This window comes from Sminthopsis crassicaudata, chromosome 3 (assembly GCF_048593235.1).
Source record: "Sminthopsis crassicaudata isolate SCR6 chromosome 3, ASM4859323v1, whole genome shotgun sequence".
Lineage (NCBI taxonomy): Eukaryota > Metazoa > Chordata > Mammalia > Dasyuromorphia > Dasyuridae > Sminthopsis > Sminthopsis crassicaudata.
The window spans coordinates 38036112-38056541 of record NC_133619.1 but is presented as its reverse complement, the minus strand read 5'-3'; the positions used below and the strand labels follow the sequence as shown (position 1 = coordinate 38056541).

At 34.1% G+C, this 20430-nt stretch overlaps 1 protein-coding gene across 6 annotated transcripts in view; it reads right to left on the bottom strand.

Annotated features, from left to right (window-relative positions):
* The window catches only part of FXR1 (FMR1 autosomal homolog 1), a 59516-nt gene that overhangs the window by 31261 nt on the left and 7825 nt on the right, over positions 1–20430 (bottom strand). For all 6 annotated transcript variants that reach the window (XM_074298277.1, XM_074298273.1, XM_074298274.1 and 3 more), the window contains exon 2: positions 79–131. In XM_074298277.1, coding sequence (XP_074154378.1) covers positions 79–131 — 53 coding nt within the window. The remainder of the gene's footprint in view (positions 1–78; positions 132–20430) is intronic.

The window sequence follows — 20430 nt, the reverse complement described above, 5'->3', positions numbered from 1 at the left end:
ATTCTTTCTAAACTAAAGGCTTAGAAACAAACCCTTAAAACTCCATGCTTTTAAAAATTAATTGTAAGAAAAACTTACTTATTTTCAAAAACAACTGTCAGGGAATCCTCATGAACATCTTTGATAAATCCCTATAAAAACAAAAAACAAGGCCATATTAAGTCAGTTAAAATGTTAGATATAAAAGTTTTAATAACTCTATACACAAAAAGATTGTTATTTTTATTATAAACATCAAGTCATTAGAATCACTTTTTTACCGAGCATCATATTAAAATCATGAAGTCTTAGAGAAAAAAGTTCAAAGGTCATACTGACATAGTAAGGAGTGAGGGGATGGAGAGGAAAAGACTGATATATCCTTCTCACTGCAATACTGCAAAGTAAGCAGTTTGCAAAGATCATAGAATATTCTGCATAAGATTGTTTCTTATACACAAAGCACCACAACTTCTTAAAATGACCAAAGATATTTTATCTGCCATCCTTTGTTTCTATCTATTACCAAAAAGAAAATCTAATTCTTCTCCACCATAAAAGTCCTTCAAATATTTTAGGATAAGAGAGACAAGAGACAAGCAAAGTACAAAGAAAGACTAGAGAGAGAATCCTTAAAGCACTTTCAAAGAACTGAAACTGAAAAGGTACTGCAAAGGCAAATAAATAGGTTAAGAAGTGAAACTAATTGGGGGGGAGGGGAGAAGCAGATGAAAGAGTTAGTGGTATTTTAATCTATGTAACATTTTATGTAAGATTCTGAAATTTAAGAAGTATAAAATGATTAAGGATTAAGAGTCTCCCTAGTGAGGGAAAGGACAGAAAGTTTTCTTTTTTGGGGGGGAAGGGAGAAACTACAAAAGAATTGTAAACTGATGTTTTCTTCTTCATTCTGAAAGAGGGCCAAGACATCAAGGAGATAGTAGTACCAGCTCATGCAAGTGAATTGAATTTGACTGAAATGAAGGCTGCATGAAGCCACCAAACTCACTTTCTCTTCTGGAGCCATTTAGGACCATGGCCAGATAAGAGATCAAGATGACTTGGGATAGCTCTGGATGAAGTTTTGTCAATTGTTATTAACAACTATATATCTGTTCCAATACTAGGAGAAATACAAATATAAAAATAACCAATAAAGAATAAGAATATTTATGATGAAAGGATTGTAAGAAAAGAATTGCAGGTGAATCAATCAAAAAACATTCATCACATTCCTAAGAGTGGAGAACACAAATATGATACTCCCTGTCCTCATGAAGTTTATACTTAGAAGATTTAGAGAAGATACTCAGCACAGGATATTGGTGCCATCTAGTCCAAGAAATGCAACTAGTAGAAGGAGAAAAAAATCCTGGCATACCTTACGGAGGCACCCACAATTAGCCGAGTTATAAAATGGAAATCCAAACCCTTTGTCTCATATACTAGTTACATAACTCAAGGAGATCAATACAAAAAAAATTTATAGCAGTACTTTTTGTACTACTATGTTTATATAAAAATACATATGCATTCATGTATGTATACGTGTAATAATAAGTAGTTTGTAACAAAGTAATTACCCATTTATTTACTTGAGAAACGGATAAGAAAATTTGGGCACACAAATATAATGGAATATTAACATACTTAAAAAAGTTATTTAAATGAATACAAGAGTAAGAAAGGGAATTGATGGAATGGGGAAAAAATGCTGTACCAAATTTCTCTAACAAGGGGTTGGTATCAAAGATATATAAGCAAATTCTGTATGTGTATATGTAAATGACCACAAATCATTACCCAATAATTAAGTGATCCAAAGATATGAAATACTGCAAAAATCACTGAGAAATGCAATGTAAAAAAGTCAATGAAAATCATAAATTTTCAATAACTCTCATGTTTTAATTATCCTGAACCAAATATATAATGTAGTTCACTAACTTTAGCTTTTTCCTTGTTTCTCTTGAAAGTGATTAAAAGTACCTTTAAAATAAAGGTAAACTTCTTAATCCTTCATTCCATACCTCCAAATTCTAACTTCAACTAGTAGGCTCTCTCTCCCAATCACTTCCTCTTATATGAAGTTATTCTACCATCAAATTGAACTATTTGATGTTGCCCAAATATAATATGCCATTTTCTACATCCCAGTTGGGTTCATAATGTTCTCTTTTCTCCAATGTGTTCACGTTCTACCAGTTTTATCCATGCAACTGTTTTTGATCCTTAAGTCAAGGTTGAACTAATGTCCTTTCTTAACTGATGTTAAGAACCTTCCTATCTCCCTTATTGTTCTTTCAAATTAGTTTGAAGACCAGGTCTTGTTCCTACTAGAGAAAATTTCTCATAGCCAGGGCCCACAGAAACTATTATGTTGATATCCTTTCATGGGTAATAAGGGGACAGGTTTTACCTGAAAGAGATAATATATGATTCAGCAAACATTTATCAAATGTCTACTGTGTGTCATGATCTAGGGGAAAAAACTTCCAAAGTCTCAATCCTCAAGGAGCTTGTATTTCTATAAGGGAAAAGCATGTGTGCAAAGATGCTTCTTTACTTCGCATACATATTTATTCTTCACTGTGATGAAATCATAGTTTCTGATTCTCAATTATCTAGTCTGTAACATCGACTATTTCTCTTTAAAAAAGAAACATCCCCCCCCCAAAAAAAATCTGCAAGTTTTTCATTAAAAGTGGATATTTAGTTAAATATATTAAAAATACAAAACACATAAAAAAACACAAAGCATATGTATCATTTAAAAAATGATTATATGTTTGGACTTTAGATATATTGTAGTGTGCTGATAAATAATTTTTGTAATAAATTGGAAGTACCTAAAAAAACCCATCTTTCATTATTTCTGATACCAAAAATCTAAAATTATTTTTAAAAATAAAATGCTAGTAAGAGCAAAAGCATTGAAGTATTTTCTGAAATCTAATGTAAAATACCAATTTGATGTGTAACACTCACTATAAACACTTAAAAAATTAGGATGAGGAAGATGAGACTTCCTGGAATAATACAGGAGTCAGAAAAGGTCTCCTAGTGTAGAAGATGTGACCTGAATACTCAAGGAATCTAGGGGATGAAGCATATTCTTAAGGGAAAGCCTAGCAGATGGGGAAGACTTAAGAAGGGAGATAGAATATTAATTCAGACAATCTAAAGAACCTAGAATGGTAGGTTGGAGCCTGGATTGTGAACAGAGTATTTAAATTCCAGGATCTCTTCTCCAATGGCTAAGAGTAGAATGAGGAATGTCAGGTTCAAAGTTGAGCTTTAGAATATAACTGGCAGGTTAGTTCCCTGGGAAATAGAGATGGAAAGATACTTGAAGCAAAGAAATCAAAGAATATGGGGACTTGCTGAAACAGGCCTTCACTAATGGAATAGTTTGATTTTGAAGATGTGGAAAGGGACAAAAACAGAGACCCAGCTAAATTATTATAATTACACAATTTGTTCTACACCCATCTCACAACCAAATCTGTAAAGCACTTAGTAAAGTTCATGGCACATGGTAGACACTTTAAAAACTTGTGCGCCCCACCCCCATATATCAAGAAATCAGAGTGGATTTAGAAGTGGAAGGGTCTACAGGGGTGTATCAACATTTCTATACAGTGGAGGTCCAACTTGGATAGTAGAAAGATGTGAAATTGCTTATAAGGTCACAGAAGAGCAGCGGAAATGAAATTTGAACCCAAACTTCCATAGGAAATAGCAGAGCTTGAATTTGAACCCAGGTCAAGTTTTCCCTTAAAGATTAGGGACTCTCATGTATATTATGGTAAAAGCAGCAATGAAGATTGACAACAACTACAGAAAAGTCTAAAGAAAAGAGAACAGGAACCCAAAGTAAATATTCACTTTTAATTAAAAACAAAAACAAAAACACTATGGAGTATGGAGACTAAAAGCAAATCGAAACATACTATTTTCATCTTTTGTTTTTTCTTCTGTTTTTTATTTGGTGGTTCCCCCCCCCCTTTTATTCTGATTTTTCTCTCCAACATGACTCGTATGGAAATATGTAAAAAATATATAAAGTTAAAAGTGTTTGCACAAAGCCAATGGAGCCAAAATTAGAAGGAAAGCAGAAAACTGGGAAACAAATTTTTACAGCCAGTGTTTCTGATAAAGATCTCATTTCCAAAATTATTACATAGAGACCTGACTTAAATGTATAAGAATACAAGTCATTCCTCAACAGATATGAACAATTTTCAGAGGAAAAAACTTCATTTCTAGTCACCACCCCTCAATACTTTGTATCACTATTGATTTAGACATGCAAATTAAAACAAGTGAAGTTGTTTTGCCTCACACCTATCAGATTGACTTACAGAAAAGGAAAATGATCAATGTTAGAGACAACGTGAGAAAACTGAAACACGAATAGCATTGATGATGGAGCTATGAATTGATCCAACCATTCTGGAAAGCAATTTGGAACTAGGTTCAAAGGGCTACAAAACTGTGCATACTCTTTGATTCAGCAAGTGCCATTACTGAATCTGTATCCCAGAGATGATAAAAAAGGAAAAAGGCTGCATAGGAGCAAAAATGTTTGAAGCAGCAAGGAATTGGAATGGAGTAAGATGCCCATCAGTTGAAGAATTCAGCCATTCTGAACAGGTTGTGATAAAATGGAATATTATTATTAGAAATGATAAGTAGGCTGATTTCAGAAAGGCTGAAAACTTACATGAACTGATGCTGAATGAAGTGAGTAGAACCAAGAGAACATTGTACACAGCAGCAAAATTATGTGATGATCAATTGTGATAGAATTGGCTTTTCTCAATAATGTGGTGATTCAAGGCAATTCCAATAGACTTGGAATGGAAAATGCCATTTGCATCCAGATAGAGAATTATGGAGACCAAATGTGGTCCAAAACATAGTATTTTCACCTTTTTGTTTTCTTTTATCTACTTTTTCTTGTGCAATATCACAAATTTGCAAATATGTTTAAAAGGACCGCACATATTTAAGCTTTAAAAAGATTGCCCGTATTTAATGTATCAAGATTGCTTGCTGTCTTGGAGAGGGACGGAGGTAAGGGAGAAAGGGACAAGAATTTAGAACACAAAAGATTTACAAAAATGAATGTTGAAAATTATTTTTACATGTATTTGGAAACATGAAATTATTATTTTAAAAGATGAATGTACATGTGTAACCTAAAGAGAAGGAGAAAAAAAAAAACTTAGCAATCACTAAAATCTTGAAATATTTTTTTTCCTGGGTTTTTATGCTTCCTGTACAGAAATCATCAAGTTCTATTCCCCGCTCCCCCCCCCCAAATTGAGAAAGGAGTTTTGAAATGAAACCAAGTTTCTTTAAGTCGGTCAGTATGGCAAACATAGAAGTGGTTATTTTAAATATAAATGACACCACTTTTTCTTTTAAATAAACAGTTGAGATTTGATATGGCAAAAAAATGAACCAGGAAAAGTTACACAAGCTAGGATCTATGATTAAGCAAGGAAGTCACAGATTTATCTAGCCTAGTTGATTTTCTTAGACTATTCATAACAAACGTGCTCTTTGGCAACACTTCTTACACTTTTGTCTTTGCATTTCAAAACCTAGCAGCAGCATAGAGTCTGGCACTTAGTTAATATTTATCGACTAAGTCACATGACCTCTAATTTTTTTGCCTGGGCCCAAAACTTTTGTTAATAATAACAGGTAGTCTCATTCCCGGAGAATCTATCAATGGACTCACAATGCTCCATCAAGAAAATAAGCCCTTGATTTCTCAAAGCTAGCTTGCTTTCTTGGACTTTTCTTGATTTCTGCCTTAGGGTTTTTCACGGAAAAACTCAGAAAAGGGAAAAAGAAGCTTTTAAAAGCTAGTTAATTATTTCTAATTTCCCACAGTTATAACCCAAATACATATTTTTCAAGCCATAACAGACCTACCAAGAGCAGGGTTAAGGGGTCAAACTTCCTTCCATCCTTCAAGTCCTAACAGGTCTTATTACGACTTTCCCCTTTCTAACCTGCATTTTTTGATGGAGAGGCAGGATAGTATAGGAAAAAAGAAAGAAAATGGGGCAAAATAGATTCTGCAGTACATAAATTAAAAATGACACATTTTTGCGTAAAGTTAATTAACTTTAATTGACTTTTGCTGTATTTTGAAGTAATCCAACTTTTTGGAAAACAATTTTATAAAAGTGAATTGTTCTTGAACTTCTGTCTTTGTAATACCACTGGGCATATATATTCCAAAGTCAAAAGTGTGAAAACAGGCTCATAAAAAGCAATATATTAATAGGGGAAAGAGGCAGGGGCTGGACCCGGGATTTCATTGGTATAGGGAATTCATGGGCGGGGAGATTACTCCTACCAATAGAAGTAGCAGACACTTATAGTCATGGTCTTCAACATAGCTGCATCTGTGAAGGGTTTTAAGTTTTGCAAGTGATTCACCATTTTATTTTCAAAACAACCCTGAAAGATAGTTGTTATTATCCCTAATTTTATAGATGAGAAAAATGAAGTGAACAGGTTATAATAATGTACCAAGAGTTGTACAATTTATAAGTGTCTGAGACTGGATATTAATTGAGATCATCTTGTTACACAAGTCCAATACATGTTACCTGCCTAAGATATGAAAAATTTGGAGAATTTAGAATAAGAGAGAAGAAAATCATGTTCACATTTTTCTTTTTTATCAAAGCTTTTTTATTTTCAAAACATATGCATATTTTTCAATTTTTATCCTTGCAAAACTTTGTTCCATTTCCCCCCCTCTCTTTCCTCCACCTCCATTCCCTAGACAGCAAGTCCTCCAATATGTTAAACAAGTGCGATTCTTCTATACACATTCCCATAATTACAGATCATATTAACAAAAGAAAACCACTCTAAAACACCAGAATTCAAAAAGAGCAACCTTGACTCCAGTTTGACGTCATTTAACTGGAAAAAATGAAATACCCTCATTGAGGATTAGTGGACAATTATGGACTAAGGTACTCTGCTCTAAAATCCAGCTTCTTAAAATCCCAGACAAGGTCTCGGTTTTATATAACAATCAGTAACTGTTTGATTTGTATAGTTTAGATGAAAGCAATTTCTATTTCACATTTCTCATATAGCATATTAGAACTAGAAGTGACTTTAAAGATGGTTTAGTCCAAACTCTACATTTTATAAATATTAAATAACTGAAGTTTGGAAGAATTGGATGCACATAGTTAATATCTAGTCAGAAGCGGATAAAGTACCTGAACTCAGCTATTCAATGGCTGACAGAAATTCTAATGGAAATTTAAGAACAAAAATGCTTTCAAACTTCTATGAACTAAAATTGCCCCTCATAACAATTTATAATTATCTGAAGCTTCTGATACCGAAGTTGTCCAAATGACCCTTCCCAAAGCCCTTCAAAATTCTAAAAATGAGACAAAACCACTTTCCAATGGATAAATTATAATTTAAAAAATCATTTTAGGGTGTTTCTTTTACCTCTATGGGAAGCACTTTAAATAACAAAATCAATATAACAGGTGAGTTAAATACTATGTGCTCTGTTAAGGTAGATGAAACAGCATACAAATCAAACATTTACTGAAAACACATTGTAATTTCATGATATCCACATTCAGTTATGAGACTCCATATGGGGTTGGTGATTCATATTCGAAATCCCAATTAAAGACAAGTGAAGTACACTGATGTACTAAGACTTATAAAGGGAAATAAACATTGTAATTGGAAAGCACTCATTAGTGGCTACAAAAATAGGTGCTGTTGAGTGGTTTCAGTTGTGTACAACTTTTCATGATCCCATTTGAAAGTTTTCTTGGCAAAATAGAATGGTTTGCCATTTCCTTCTCCAGGGTCACTGTATAGATGAGGAACTGAGGTATAAACAGGGTGAAGTGAATGACCCAGAGTTTTAGAACTAGTGACTGTCTAGAAATTGATCTAAACTCATAAAGATAAGTTTTTCTAAAAACAGATACACTTGTAAATTGCTGGTAGAAATAGCAAAAGGTTCAGCCACTCCAGAAGGCAATTTGGAACTATGCCTTAAGAATCACTCAAATGAGCATGTATATATCTTTGTCACTCAATTCAAAGAGTCAAAGAAAGAAGATTCATATAGATAAAACTCGAACTGATTTTGGCATATGAATGTAACGTATTGCTATGTGGCAAGAAATAAGATATTCTGCTATAACTGACCAAATCCACAGAAATCTCAAGGATTTAAGGCTGTAATAATTTATGATAATAATTCCACTTTCTAGGACACTTTCAAGCTGGATGTCCAGAGAGGCATCCAAGATGGCAAGAAACTTATTTCATACAAAGGACCACTTGAAGAAGTTAGGGAACTGAGCCTGGAGAAGATAAGATTTGGGAGAAAAAAAGAGAGCTTTTTAAGTATTTTAAGGACTTATAATATGAAAAAGGAACTAGTTTTGGTCTTTTCCCCCCCTATTGTTTAGGATTTGGTTTCCCCAGTTAACTTGTGGAGACTGTTTTTAACATTTGTTTTTGAAACTTTTGAGTTAAGGGTTAGTTTCTCGTGAATAGAGTCAGGAACAATTTATACAACACAAGAGGAAAACAGCTTTTAAATTTGAAAACTATATAAATTATAAACTCTATAAAAATCACTATAATTACACTATATTTTAGAGAAACATCTGATAGGTAATGAACTTAAGATGCAGAATAAGACTTTTTAGATGGGGTTAATTTTCTTTATTAAAGAAATTCCTGTTAACTGAAAATTATTTTTTAAAAAGCGCAACCTAGGCCAAATCACAGAATAAAAAAGTCAAGAAAATTAGAACCAATATACAATTGTGAAATACTTAAGTCAATTAGGCAATGTGAGGGATTCTGACGGTACTACAGAATAGATAAAGCAAACCCTGATCTCAATGAACTTACATTATAAGGAGGAAAACAAATTCGGTTGTGGTCATGTGTTTTAAACACCTATATAGTGCATTCTGTTTGAAATGTCCAATGAAATTGGTAATGGGGGACTGGCTTCACAACAAGAACTAAATTAGACCAAGGAACAAATTGCATTGCAAGTATAACTGGACCCACAAGAGATGAGAAAATGAAGAGTGTGTAGAAGAAAGGCTCCACACATACAGCCTTGGAATATATCTAAATGGACATGGATGATAAATCTGGCAAAAGTAAGAAGTTACACCAAGAATAAGCAACTATAATCTTTAAGTGAAGTAATACAGATATCCAGTATATATTGTAAAAAGATCATTCCCCCCCAAATATAGATTGGATCAGGTATGTGATAATTACCCAATTATAAAATTGAGACCTGGAAAGGGACACTCATCTATTCAATCTCTTTCAGAAATGGGGAAATAAGATTCCAGATAAGTTATCTGCCTCAAATCTCAAAAGCAAAAAAGCAAATGACTAGATTTGAACCCAGGTATTCGGAAGAACAAATCCAATGTTTTCTTAATTCTATATAAACCTTTTCTCTCTTCATTTGTGACAGAAGGACATGAGTAGCATAACAGTTCTTTAAATTATAGTGAATTTAATTTGGCAAAATTCTAGAGCTGTTATCAAAGGTATGGTTAGTTAATACCTAGATAACTCATCACAAAACCTCACAACATTTTTATCACTAGCAGGTAATGTCAGATTAACCTCATTTTCCTTTTTCTGAGATAAGTGGATCAAGACAATGACATAGATTTGGGGTGCATAAATTTTAGCCCAACTTGACTTTTTCTTTTGGAAAAAATATGATAATATAGATTGGTAATTTCAGTTAAGTGGATTTGATTAGTTTTACACCAGAGGCCTTCTGATCAAATGCTCTCACATTTTATAGTCAAGAAACTGGAACTCAGGTAGATGATGTGGTTCAAGCACCAAACTAGTACTGGTAAAGCTGGGATTTAAGCCTATTTCCTAATAGCAAATCCAGTACTTTTTCAATCATATCATTCAATAAATCAGATGTCGATTTGGTAAAGAAATCCTCACTACTAGTCTTTTGAACAGACCATTATTGTTTCAAGTTTTCTTAAACCAATGATTCCAATAAAAGCATTGACCAGATAAAACCAATAAGAACTGTTGATGTGCTTTGAGTCAAGCTCTAAAAAGATCGACAAACTAGAGCACTGGGTCACAGCCAAGAAGATGCTGTTTACACAATGACAAAACACCCAAATCTCATTTGGCTTAAAAAAAAAACAAAAACACCTTAACATAGGAAACCCAGTCTTAAGACAGCAATTTGTCCAGCTCCCTCCTAAAGAAAAGAAAAAGAAACTACTAGGTGAATTCTAGGGAATGTAAGTTCAAAGAGTCAACAATTGAGATAGTGACCTAAAAGCCAGAATGACCTTAGGCTACTCATTCGAAGTCATGGTGTTAAATTGGTCTTAAGTCATACCATATTGGGATTATTATTTTCAATGTCAATCTAACATTTTAGGAAGGACATTGACAGGCCAAAGGGAAATACAGAAAATGATGACCAAGATGGGAAAGAGATTTAAGGCCAAGAATCAGCTGAAGAAACCAAGTAATTTTACCCTGTAGACTATTTGAAAGGACATATTAGCCTTGTTCTATGCAGTTTGAAAAAAACGTTATTTTTAAAAGTTATTACAAAATTTGATGGGCAGCTTCAGGAGATAGTCTATTTCCACTCACTAGAAACCTTCAAACTAAGGCTTTATTGGTGACTAAAATGCTTTGTACATTGTTGGCCATGTTGTCAAGATTTGGGTTCAAGTTCTGCCTAAGAAACTGTTATCTATGTGTATGAAAACAAGTCATTTCAACATTTCTCAGGGGAGCACTATATATTTAGGCTATAATCTCCAGAAAAATGCTAAAACTGTATTGCTTAAAGAAATTCCTCACCAAAAGTGTTATAATGATGGATCAGTCTTGTTTAAAAAAACAAAAGCTTTTAACAACCAATGTTTAAGATGTTCTTATAATTTCCTGATCTTCTCAAAAAGGTCATCTCTGATTCTCTTTATGATCTAAGAAGATGCATTTTATTATAATGTATATTGCATGACAATTTTTATATGTGGCTGGGATCATGTTAAGAGTAATTTCAAGGTTTTAGGTCCTAGAAGATAGTAAGATAAAGTATAGCCAGGTCAAATCTGTAGTCCTACTAGACTATGAAAGCACCAGCTACTAATATGTCTCTCCTGGCTATTTTCACAATATTATAAACTTTTGATGAAGATAACTAGACCATAACATATTATTTACAAGAGCATCTTGTTATAAAAGTGAATTTTTTTAACCTAGAGATTTGTGAGCTGGGAAAAAGCACAGCAAATACTTCTCTGAGCTTGGGGGGGTATGGGAGGAAATCCACATTTTCCCAGCCCACCAGGTGAGGTATGGGTCAGGATTCCATGTAAAAGAAGCATTCCAATACAGGAAGAAGCTAAACACTGCAGCAAAAGGAGATCCACAAATGCAGCACAGAGGGGCCTGAATGTGTGGAGGGTACAGGAACATGTAGCAAGTGGAAGGTCTATCCCTCCCTACACCCAGTTTCACATCCAAGAACTAGGAAAGAATGAAGAGGAGACATGCACCAAGTAATGGAGTTCCAGGACAAGGGGCAAGTTCAGAAAGAAGCTGATGTGAGTTTCTGACTCAGAGTTGAGTAGTCTCATTTCCAATTCCCAGTTCAGTCTGAAGACTGAGTAGAATGACCATGGCAGGAATTCCAGGCCAAAAGGAAGCCCTGAAAATTTTCCAAATGTCTAAGAGCACACGTTCAACTGCAGTCTACTAGAAAATCCAACAAGACCACAAACTTGGTTCTCAAAACTCAGTGATCAAATAGGGTGCCCTATCCTTGCCATCCACCTGAGCAGGAAGTTTCACTTACTATTATGATTTTAATTGCTATGTTCAGGAACTGAGAAAATAGTGTTTTGAAACCAAATGATTTAAGAATTATCTTATAAAAAGTAGTAGTTGACTATCAAAAGCTGCAGAAGCAAGAGAGGATAAGGTATGAAAAAAGCTACTAGAGGTCTGGGGGAAATTCTCAACCAGACAGGAATAAAAATCACAAAGGATGGTATAAGATATTATTGGTTTATTGAAAAAGTCTGGGGGGCGGGGGAGGTTAAAAAAATAGAGAAAATGGGCAAAGGAAGAATCTTTTCAAATACACTGTTGGAGTCATGTACACCAAAAAATCTCAAAAACACCTGGTAATTTTGTTTTTAAAAGTGACTAAAATAAGCCAACTTTTCTGATCCTACTCCTGGACACATAATCCAAGTAGGTCAAAGACAGAAAGGCTTCATCTCATCTATACCAAAGATATTCAGAGCAGCAATTTCATGGTAGAATTTTTTTTTTTTTTAACAAGTAATTATCCTTTGAGAAAGGAGTATTGCTTGGACAAATGTAAAGAATTCCAGATAAGAACTGATGAAGAGTGAAGTAGGCATGAACAAATTAAAACAAAAACAAAAACAAACCACACACTGATAATGTAAAAAATAAAGGACAATAAAATATCATGATTATTAAGATCAAACTTCACCCTGACAAAGAGAGTTGTTATTCATGTTTTCCTGGGCCAATTTCTTCCTTCTTTTTGAATCCTTTCTCCCTATGTATGGAAATAGAGAAGAACATTCAGAAAAGACTGTCAAGCCAACAAAAGGTCCTAGTTAAAAACAACAACAACAAAGGTAATTTGAAAATAGCTGATTTGAAAGTCACAGGTGAACAGTTTTAGTAGCATGCTGGGATGTACTTCTCAGCCAAGGATTACATAAAGAGGGTAATGGCTAAAAAGGCAATGAAGGCATCAGGGGAAGATAATTTTTCCTCCAACAAATTTGCTAATAAAGGGGAGAAAGAGATGGAACAGTACTAAAGATAGGCTTAAAAAGCTATGTTTGGAGTGACGTGTCCCTGTTTCCTAAAAAGGAAACAAAATAATTTTTAAGTATGTACTTTACACCAGAAATAATGCTGAAGTCCTGTATGAATATTTAATTTGATCGTCAATTGGGGAAGAGAGCTAGCTGTTACTTTCTGATGCCCATTTTACACTTGAGGAAAGGCCTCATTAGGTGCTTTCACTCCATCCAGTCTAGCCTGGGGAAAAAAATCCATCTAGTCTGGGGGGAAAAAAAAAAAAAGATCTTGAAGGCTAGAGGATATTCCAACAAGGGAACCTCGGTAATTAGAAATAACTCAAGGGTGAAAAGAAAGCTGAAAAAGTTTAAGAAAAAACCAAGGAAGCTCAAGGTCTTATTCTCAGTGAAAAGAAGCTAGGTCACTGTGGGGTAAATGGAGAGGCCCAGCAGTAGAAGCTTAGAATCAGATAATGGATAATATAGATAAGGACCCACAGGCCAGGAGTTTTGAGGAATAAAGCAAACAAAAAAAAGCTCGTACCAGATGGCCTCAATCTTCTTAGTGAAGGACAAAGTTAGATCATCTGCTGGTCAAGGGATTCTAGAATAAGCAACTAGTGAAACATTAAAAAAGGCACACTAGACTTCAAGGCTAGATATAAAAGCAAACAAAAGTCTATGTGATAGAGGACATGAAAGTGATGGTTCAAGCAATCAAAGGTAAAGATGACAGGCTTAGAGCCAGTGAATGAACTGGGAGAGAATTCTATGTCATCGTGATCAGACAGAAAAATGCCCAAGAACTAGAAATCTTGTCGTGACTTAAGTGGGAGCAAAGTTGGTGTGAAGTAATGGAAGTCTAAAGGCCAGGAATTGAGGTGAAATTTTAAACTCTTCAATATGACTAAAATCTCAAGTTAATATTATCAATTACTCCACCTCAAACCTTTGGCTCTCTCCTGTTCCTTTTTGGAGCTGACCTTTATCCCCAGGACCCAGTGTCTTATACTTGTTGAAAGACTAAAAATAGGGATATCAATTTCAAACATTTTCCAAGTTATTCTGTGTAAGACAATGGCACACAAATTCAAAATAAAAATAGATCTGAGCCCTCAAGAAAGCTCACATGTGATTGGAGGGTGAAATATGCAAACAAAGATAAAAGTAATCTGAAAAGAGAACAGACCAGAGGGGAAGGTGTTATATAAATGAGAGCATGACACCAGAACTGAACTTAAAACAGAAAAATAGCTTCAAAGAAAATTGATACTACCAGCAAAAGTTTTGGGCAATAAGTGATAGATTGTTTTGTTCAACTTTATTTGTTAGGAGATGGAAGAAGAGAGAATCAGTGTAAAATATAACTTTATACTGGAAAAGACCTAAGTTCAAATACAGCTTCAGACACTAAGCACCTGCCAAGGTTGAGTGGAGTGAAGATGTGATTTGAATCAGAGAAACTAGAAGGAATCCCTAAATAGAGAATAGTCTTCATTTACTTGTCAAGTTATGTGCTAAATGAGTAAGGGTGGTTAGTATTGATTTTGGAGCTAAATTAGAAAAGTAGCTTGCAAGAGGGTTCTAGAGTAACAATTAGGAAAAGAAAAAACAAAAGAATTGCCTGGAAGCAGATGTAGAAACCTGAAATTTGATAAAAAATTTATTTGGAGTGGGGTCAGGGGATAGTTTTGAGTTTCTCTTCAAAGATTCAGGATTGAGGAATACATCAAAATTTTCTCACAATTTGAAGTTGAAAATTGAATCTAAGGTTCCTTAAGGCCAGTAGCTCCAAAAGATATTTAATGTTTTTTTGGTAGTGAAAATGAGTCCAATGCAACAAGGTGGATGGATAGGAGGCTGTAGTAATGCATAAATAGGTTTAAGAAAAGGAAGCTAGATGGACAGATGAAAATATAGGAGAGGTAGGGATTCTGCAGAGAAGGACTGCAAATACTAAACTCATCAAGTCTACTTCACAAGAGTAGAAGGTGATATTAGAAAGATCCGTGAAGGATGTTGGTAAACAAATTATCTAGTATTGAAAGAATCTTCATTGCCTCAAATTCTGAGAGGGACAAAAGTGGCCATGAAGAGAAGTTTGGTTGCCAGTGTGGGAAGTGAGTCCAACTTTCTCTTAAGTAGAAATAATACTATGTAAAGAAATATACTTCATAGTAAATCCATTGCCAATGACTTACGTGGAATTCCAACAAAACAATGTATGGCTCATTCAATAAATAACTCCAGGTTTTTGTTTTGTTTTGAGTTTCTGAAGAACTCTTCCCCTAAATTTGTAATAGCTCATCACCAGAAAGTGCAATATAATTTGTAATACTATGAATTTATCTAAATCTACCATAAGTAATAAAATGAGTACCTATAGCTATGAAATCACAGATCCAACCCTACCTTATATATAAGATGCAGTTATATCTAAGTCATAAATGAAATAAACAGCTCTGATCTAGAAAAGTGACTGCTTAACAAGTTTCTGTTGATGTTGACTCCAATCTATTAATGATCTGGTACCTGGAGATACAGACAAAAATGTGCCAAACATTCTGGCCCCAGAGTTTTACATTTTATTTACATTCTATGAAAAATAGGTACAGATTAGGAAGGAAATTGAGGATTCTAAAAAGGCACGGATGAGGAGTGACAACCAGATAACTAGGTAATATAAATGTATGGATTAAGGGGAAATATTTCATCTGTGAGGAAGGGCAAGAAGCCTTAGTGTATCCTTAAACGTACAAAGTACAAGTCTGAGAATGTAAATTCAGGTTAGAATGGGATAGATCCTGGAAAGCATTCCTTTGACTTATTTCACTGGCCTATTTTCCACTCCCAGACATGTAGAAGACAATGGGGAAAAAAGGGAATTATTTCAATAATTCCATCATTCCTACCTCCACACTGAAGCATTCTAGTGTGGTAAAGATAAAAATACTACAAAAATACAAAGGATTTCTTCTCTGCCTCCTTGGATTCCAAAAGGTGGAATGAATCTATTCTGTAAAGGATCTTTGGAACCATGCCCCAAAAGTATCAAACCATGGATAACTTTTGACCCAGCCATATCAATACTGGGCTATACCCCAAGTAAAAAAAAAAGAAAAGAAAAGAAAAGAAAAGAAAAGAAAAGAAAAGAAAAGAAAAGAAAAGAAAAGAAAAGAAAAGAAAAGAAAAGAAAAGAAAAGAAAAGAAAAGAAAAGAAAAGAAAAGAAAAGAAAAGAAAAGAAAAAACAAACATGTACAAAAACTACAACAGCTCTTTTTGTGGTGGCAAAGAACTGTATCCTAAGGGAGAACTTTTGGAATGACTCGACAAATTATAATGTAATTATAACAATACTATAGTACCATAAGAAATGATGGTTTCAGAGAAATTGGTCATATATGTATGAACTGATGCAGAATGAAGCAAGCAGAACCAGGAGAACAGTTTATACAATAACAATTTGGTAAAGGCAAAACTTTGAAAGATTTAAGAACTGCATGTAATGCAATGACCAATCTTCAGAGTTCCAGAAAACTACTAATGAAACATGCCATCCCCTTTCTGGAGACAAATAAAGGATTTAAGATAAAGAATGATATAATATAATAATTTGGGCATATAGCTACAGGGGAAATTTGTTTTGCTTAGCTATGCTTATGCATTTTCTCTTCTCTCCCCAAATGCAAAGGCTCCAGAGGGAGCCCTACAGGACAGCAGAAAATAAAGATGTTAATTCTAAAAATGTTAACAAAAAAGTTTGGCTCAGTAATTTTCTTCACTGAATTCTTAAATAGTATTAGGAGGAGATACCTATACTATTCCAACAAAAGATGGAATCATTTGATGGAAATAACTTTTGGCCCTTCATTTGTGATGGATAATTTTTGACTTCCTTGTTTATAGTATTGTCACTGCATGAAAATATTCAGAAGGCTTTCCAATAGGAATAACTGTAGATTTAGTCTCAAATTCGAACTCACTGAATATTAAATTCTTTAAATACAACTATTATTTAGCACACAGAACACTAAGGAAAACTCCTTTACTCTATACCCCAAATCTAAAAGAACATATATTTGCAAATGGAAGTTCAATTTATTACACTGAAATCAAAGCAAAAAGGAACTTTCCTTAAAATGCTAAACAGCATGGAACTAAAATCTAAGAGCCAGCAGCATTTGTGATGAGACAAAACTAAAGATCTTTCTAGTAAAATCAGGAAGTTAAAGCAAGTTATTTCCATCACTAATGGAGAGATCACCATCACCATTTGCTACTGTGCTAGAAATAAATGCCAACTATAACAGTAAGAAATTGAATAATAGGTTAGAATACACATAAAATAATCACTTTTTGCAGTTAACTTAGAGAACCTTAGAAATAACACACACACACACATCCAAACCCCCACACATACCCCTTACACCTGGGCTCCCAAAGAAATGCATAGAAATGCATATGTGAACAAAATTACAAAACATTCTTTATGTAAAGACAAACTAAAATACATAGGTAGGCTGAACTAGTATTTTCTTTGAAAATAACACTATCTAAATTGCTTTATTTACTCAGTGCAATAATCAAATTACAACAATTACTTCATAAAATTAGAGAAAAATATAATTCATCTGGAGAAGCAAAAAGGACAATATCAAAGGAATTACTATAATAAGAAAGCAATCATCAAAACTTTTTATTGGTTAAGAAATAGGTCAGTAGAACAGATTAGGTACACTGACCAGAAGTAAACAATCACAGTATCCTGGTGTCTGATAGATCCAAAGATCATAGCTGTTCTGGCAAGAACTCACTTGAAACTAGGCATACCCTTTCACCCAGTGATATTTCAAATATCAAAGAAAAAGAGGAGTCATGTAGAAAAATATCTACAGCAGCTCTTGTGGAAAATTGAAGAAATTATGGGAAAACCCATTAATTGGGGATGTGACCAAAAAAAATAAACAAAAACCAGAATATGTCAATGAGATCAAATATTACTGCGTTGTAAGAAATGATTCACAGAACAGATTCAGAAAAAAAACCTTTAGACTTGTATGAAGTGATGCCGAGTGAAGTTAGCTGTACCAAGAGAACAACTGTACCAAGAGAACAATTTACAGAGCAACAGAAATATCACAAAAGTAACTCAATAGGAAGACCTACTAGTTACAGGTCTTATTGTGAAACAAGCCACCCTGATGAACTCAGGGCAGTCTAAAGGTCCCCCACTCTTTTTGAGGCAGAAGGAGAATGATCAAGTGAGAATTTGTTACACTTTATGCCATATTTATAATGGCTCTTCCCCCCCCCCCCTATCAATGGGGTTAGGAGGGAGAAAATTCGTTACTGAAAATAAAATTGAAGCAATAGTCTCATATTAATAATATGTAATTGCTACTATTAATATGGAAGTATTGATTAAATAAAATTGATCATATACGTAGGTATATGAAATATTGTATATAATTCTATAAATTAAAATATGCAAATGTTATTAATTATTAATAGTTGCATAAGCTTTCAATTCCAGAATCAATAGTGGCCTTAATTTAATTATCTTGTCCATATAGCAACAAGCATTCATTTCATACGACTTACATGGAAATATATATCTGTGGCTACTCATAGTCACTATGCCACCTTCACGGAGGACAAACAATATAAAACAGTGTGAAAATCATGGCTGAAAGCAACACATTTCATGCAAGAAATTTGTAAATCAACTACCATTTAATTACTTATTCCATTAGGATTAGGCAAAGCAGTTCTTTACAATTTTCAGATAGATACTTATTAAAGCATTAGGGATTCAAAAAAGTCTAAAAAGAGTCCCAGCCCTCACAGAGTCCAGTCTAGTAAGAGAGACAAGTGAACTGTGTGAACAAACAGGATGTATATAGGGTAAATTGGAGGTAATCTCCAAGGGAAAGTACTGATAATTAAGGGCTACTGAGAAAGGGCTTCTAGCAAGCGAAATTTAGCTGAAGTTTCAAGGAAGCTGTCAAAGTTATTCCAGGCATGAAGGACAGCAGGGAGAGTTGGGCAATATATTTGGGGGTGGGGGGGGGAAGGAGAAGGGACAGACTAAAACAAATCTCTGAATAGGTTTCATGAGACCAAGGTATATAAGAAGATTGGAAAAATAGGAGGGAATCAGGTTTTAAAGGACTTTAAAAGCCAAACAGAGGATTATATATTTGATCCTGGAAATGATTAGGACCACTGGAAGTTTTTAATGGGAGACAGTGTGTAGTGTTTTTGTGTGTTATGATCAGACATTTTTTAGGGAAGTCACTGTGGCAAACTCAGTGGACAATGAATTGTAGTGGATAACTATGAGACAGGAAGACCAATTAGGAAGCTATTAAATTGATTCAGGGTTGAGATAAGGCCTGCATCAGACTGTTAAATGTTTACAAAACTGGTAAATGTTTTGAAGCTACAAACAAAATTTGGCACAGATAAGAATTTAACAGCTAGGTTACCAGTCTAAAGTGATTGAGAGGAGGGTTGGGGAAGGGGTGAAGAGATAATGAGTTTGGTCTTGAACATGTTGAATTTTAAATGTCTATAGGACTATTTGTTCAGAAAATCTGGAAAGTCTTGCACAACCCAGATTTTTATACAGACCAACATCTCACACCATATACTAAGACATGCTCCAAAAGGAGCAAATGGTTTAGATAATAAAAGCAGCATCCTAAAGAAATTAAGAGAAAGTAAGTTATTTGTTAGATCTATGGATAGGAAAACAACTTATAATCCAACAGGAGAATTCTAAGAAGATAAAATGGCCAATTTTCATCACAAAAATAAAATGATTTTGTACAAGTCAATTCAGGTACAATTGGAGAAATAGACAAAAATTGCAGCAAGTTACTCTCTTAAAATCTCATTCAATGACATATAGATGTTGGTATATGATAGATATCTATAGGTATATATAGCTATCTGGAACTGATTCTCTCTACACAATCACATACACAAGATACCAATACAGCATATATCTATCTGGAACTCAATCAGATCTAAAAGAATAGGAATCATTTCCCCCAACAATTGGGATTATCCAAAAATATGAACAGGGAATTTTCACACCAAGAACTCCAAGCTACCAAGCCATATGAAAACCACGCTCTGAATCTTTATTAGAGAAAAACCAAATTAAAAATAACTCTGATTCTACTATGAGACTGGCTAAGCTAACAACAATAACAAGTTGTGTTAGAAAGACTGTGGGAAAATGGGCACATGAAGGTACTATAGGAAAAGCTGCCAGCCAGTCTGGTAAAATCATGCAATACACACTTCTGCCTCTGTGTCCTAAAGAGATCAGAAAGAGGAAAAGAAAACATCCAGAATCAGTTTCAGAGAAACCTGGTAAAAGTTGGATGAACTGATACAGAGTAAGTTAACAGAAACCAGGAAACCAAGTTGTACAATAACACTATCATAAAGACAACTATGAAAGTTTTAAAAACTAAAAGCAGTAACCAGAGACTCAGAAAACTATACATATTGTCAAGCAACTAC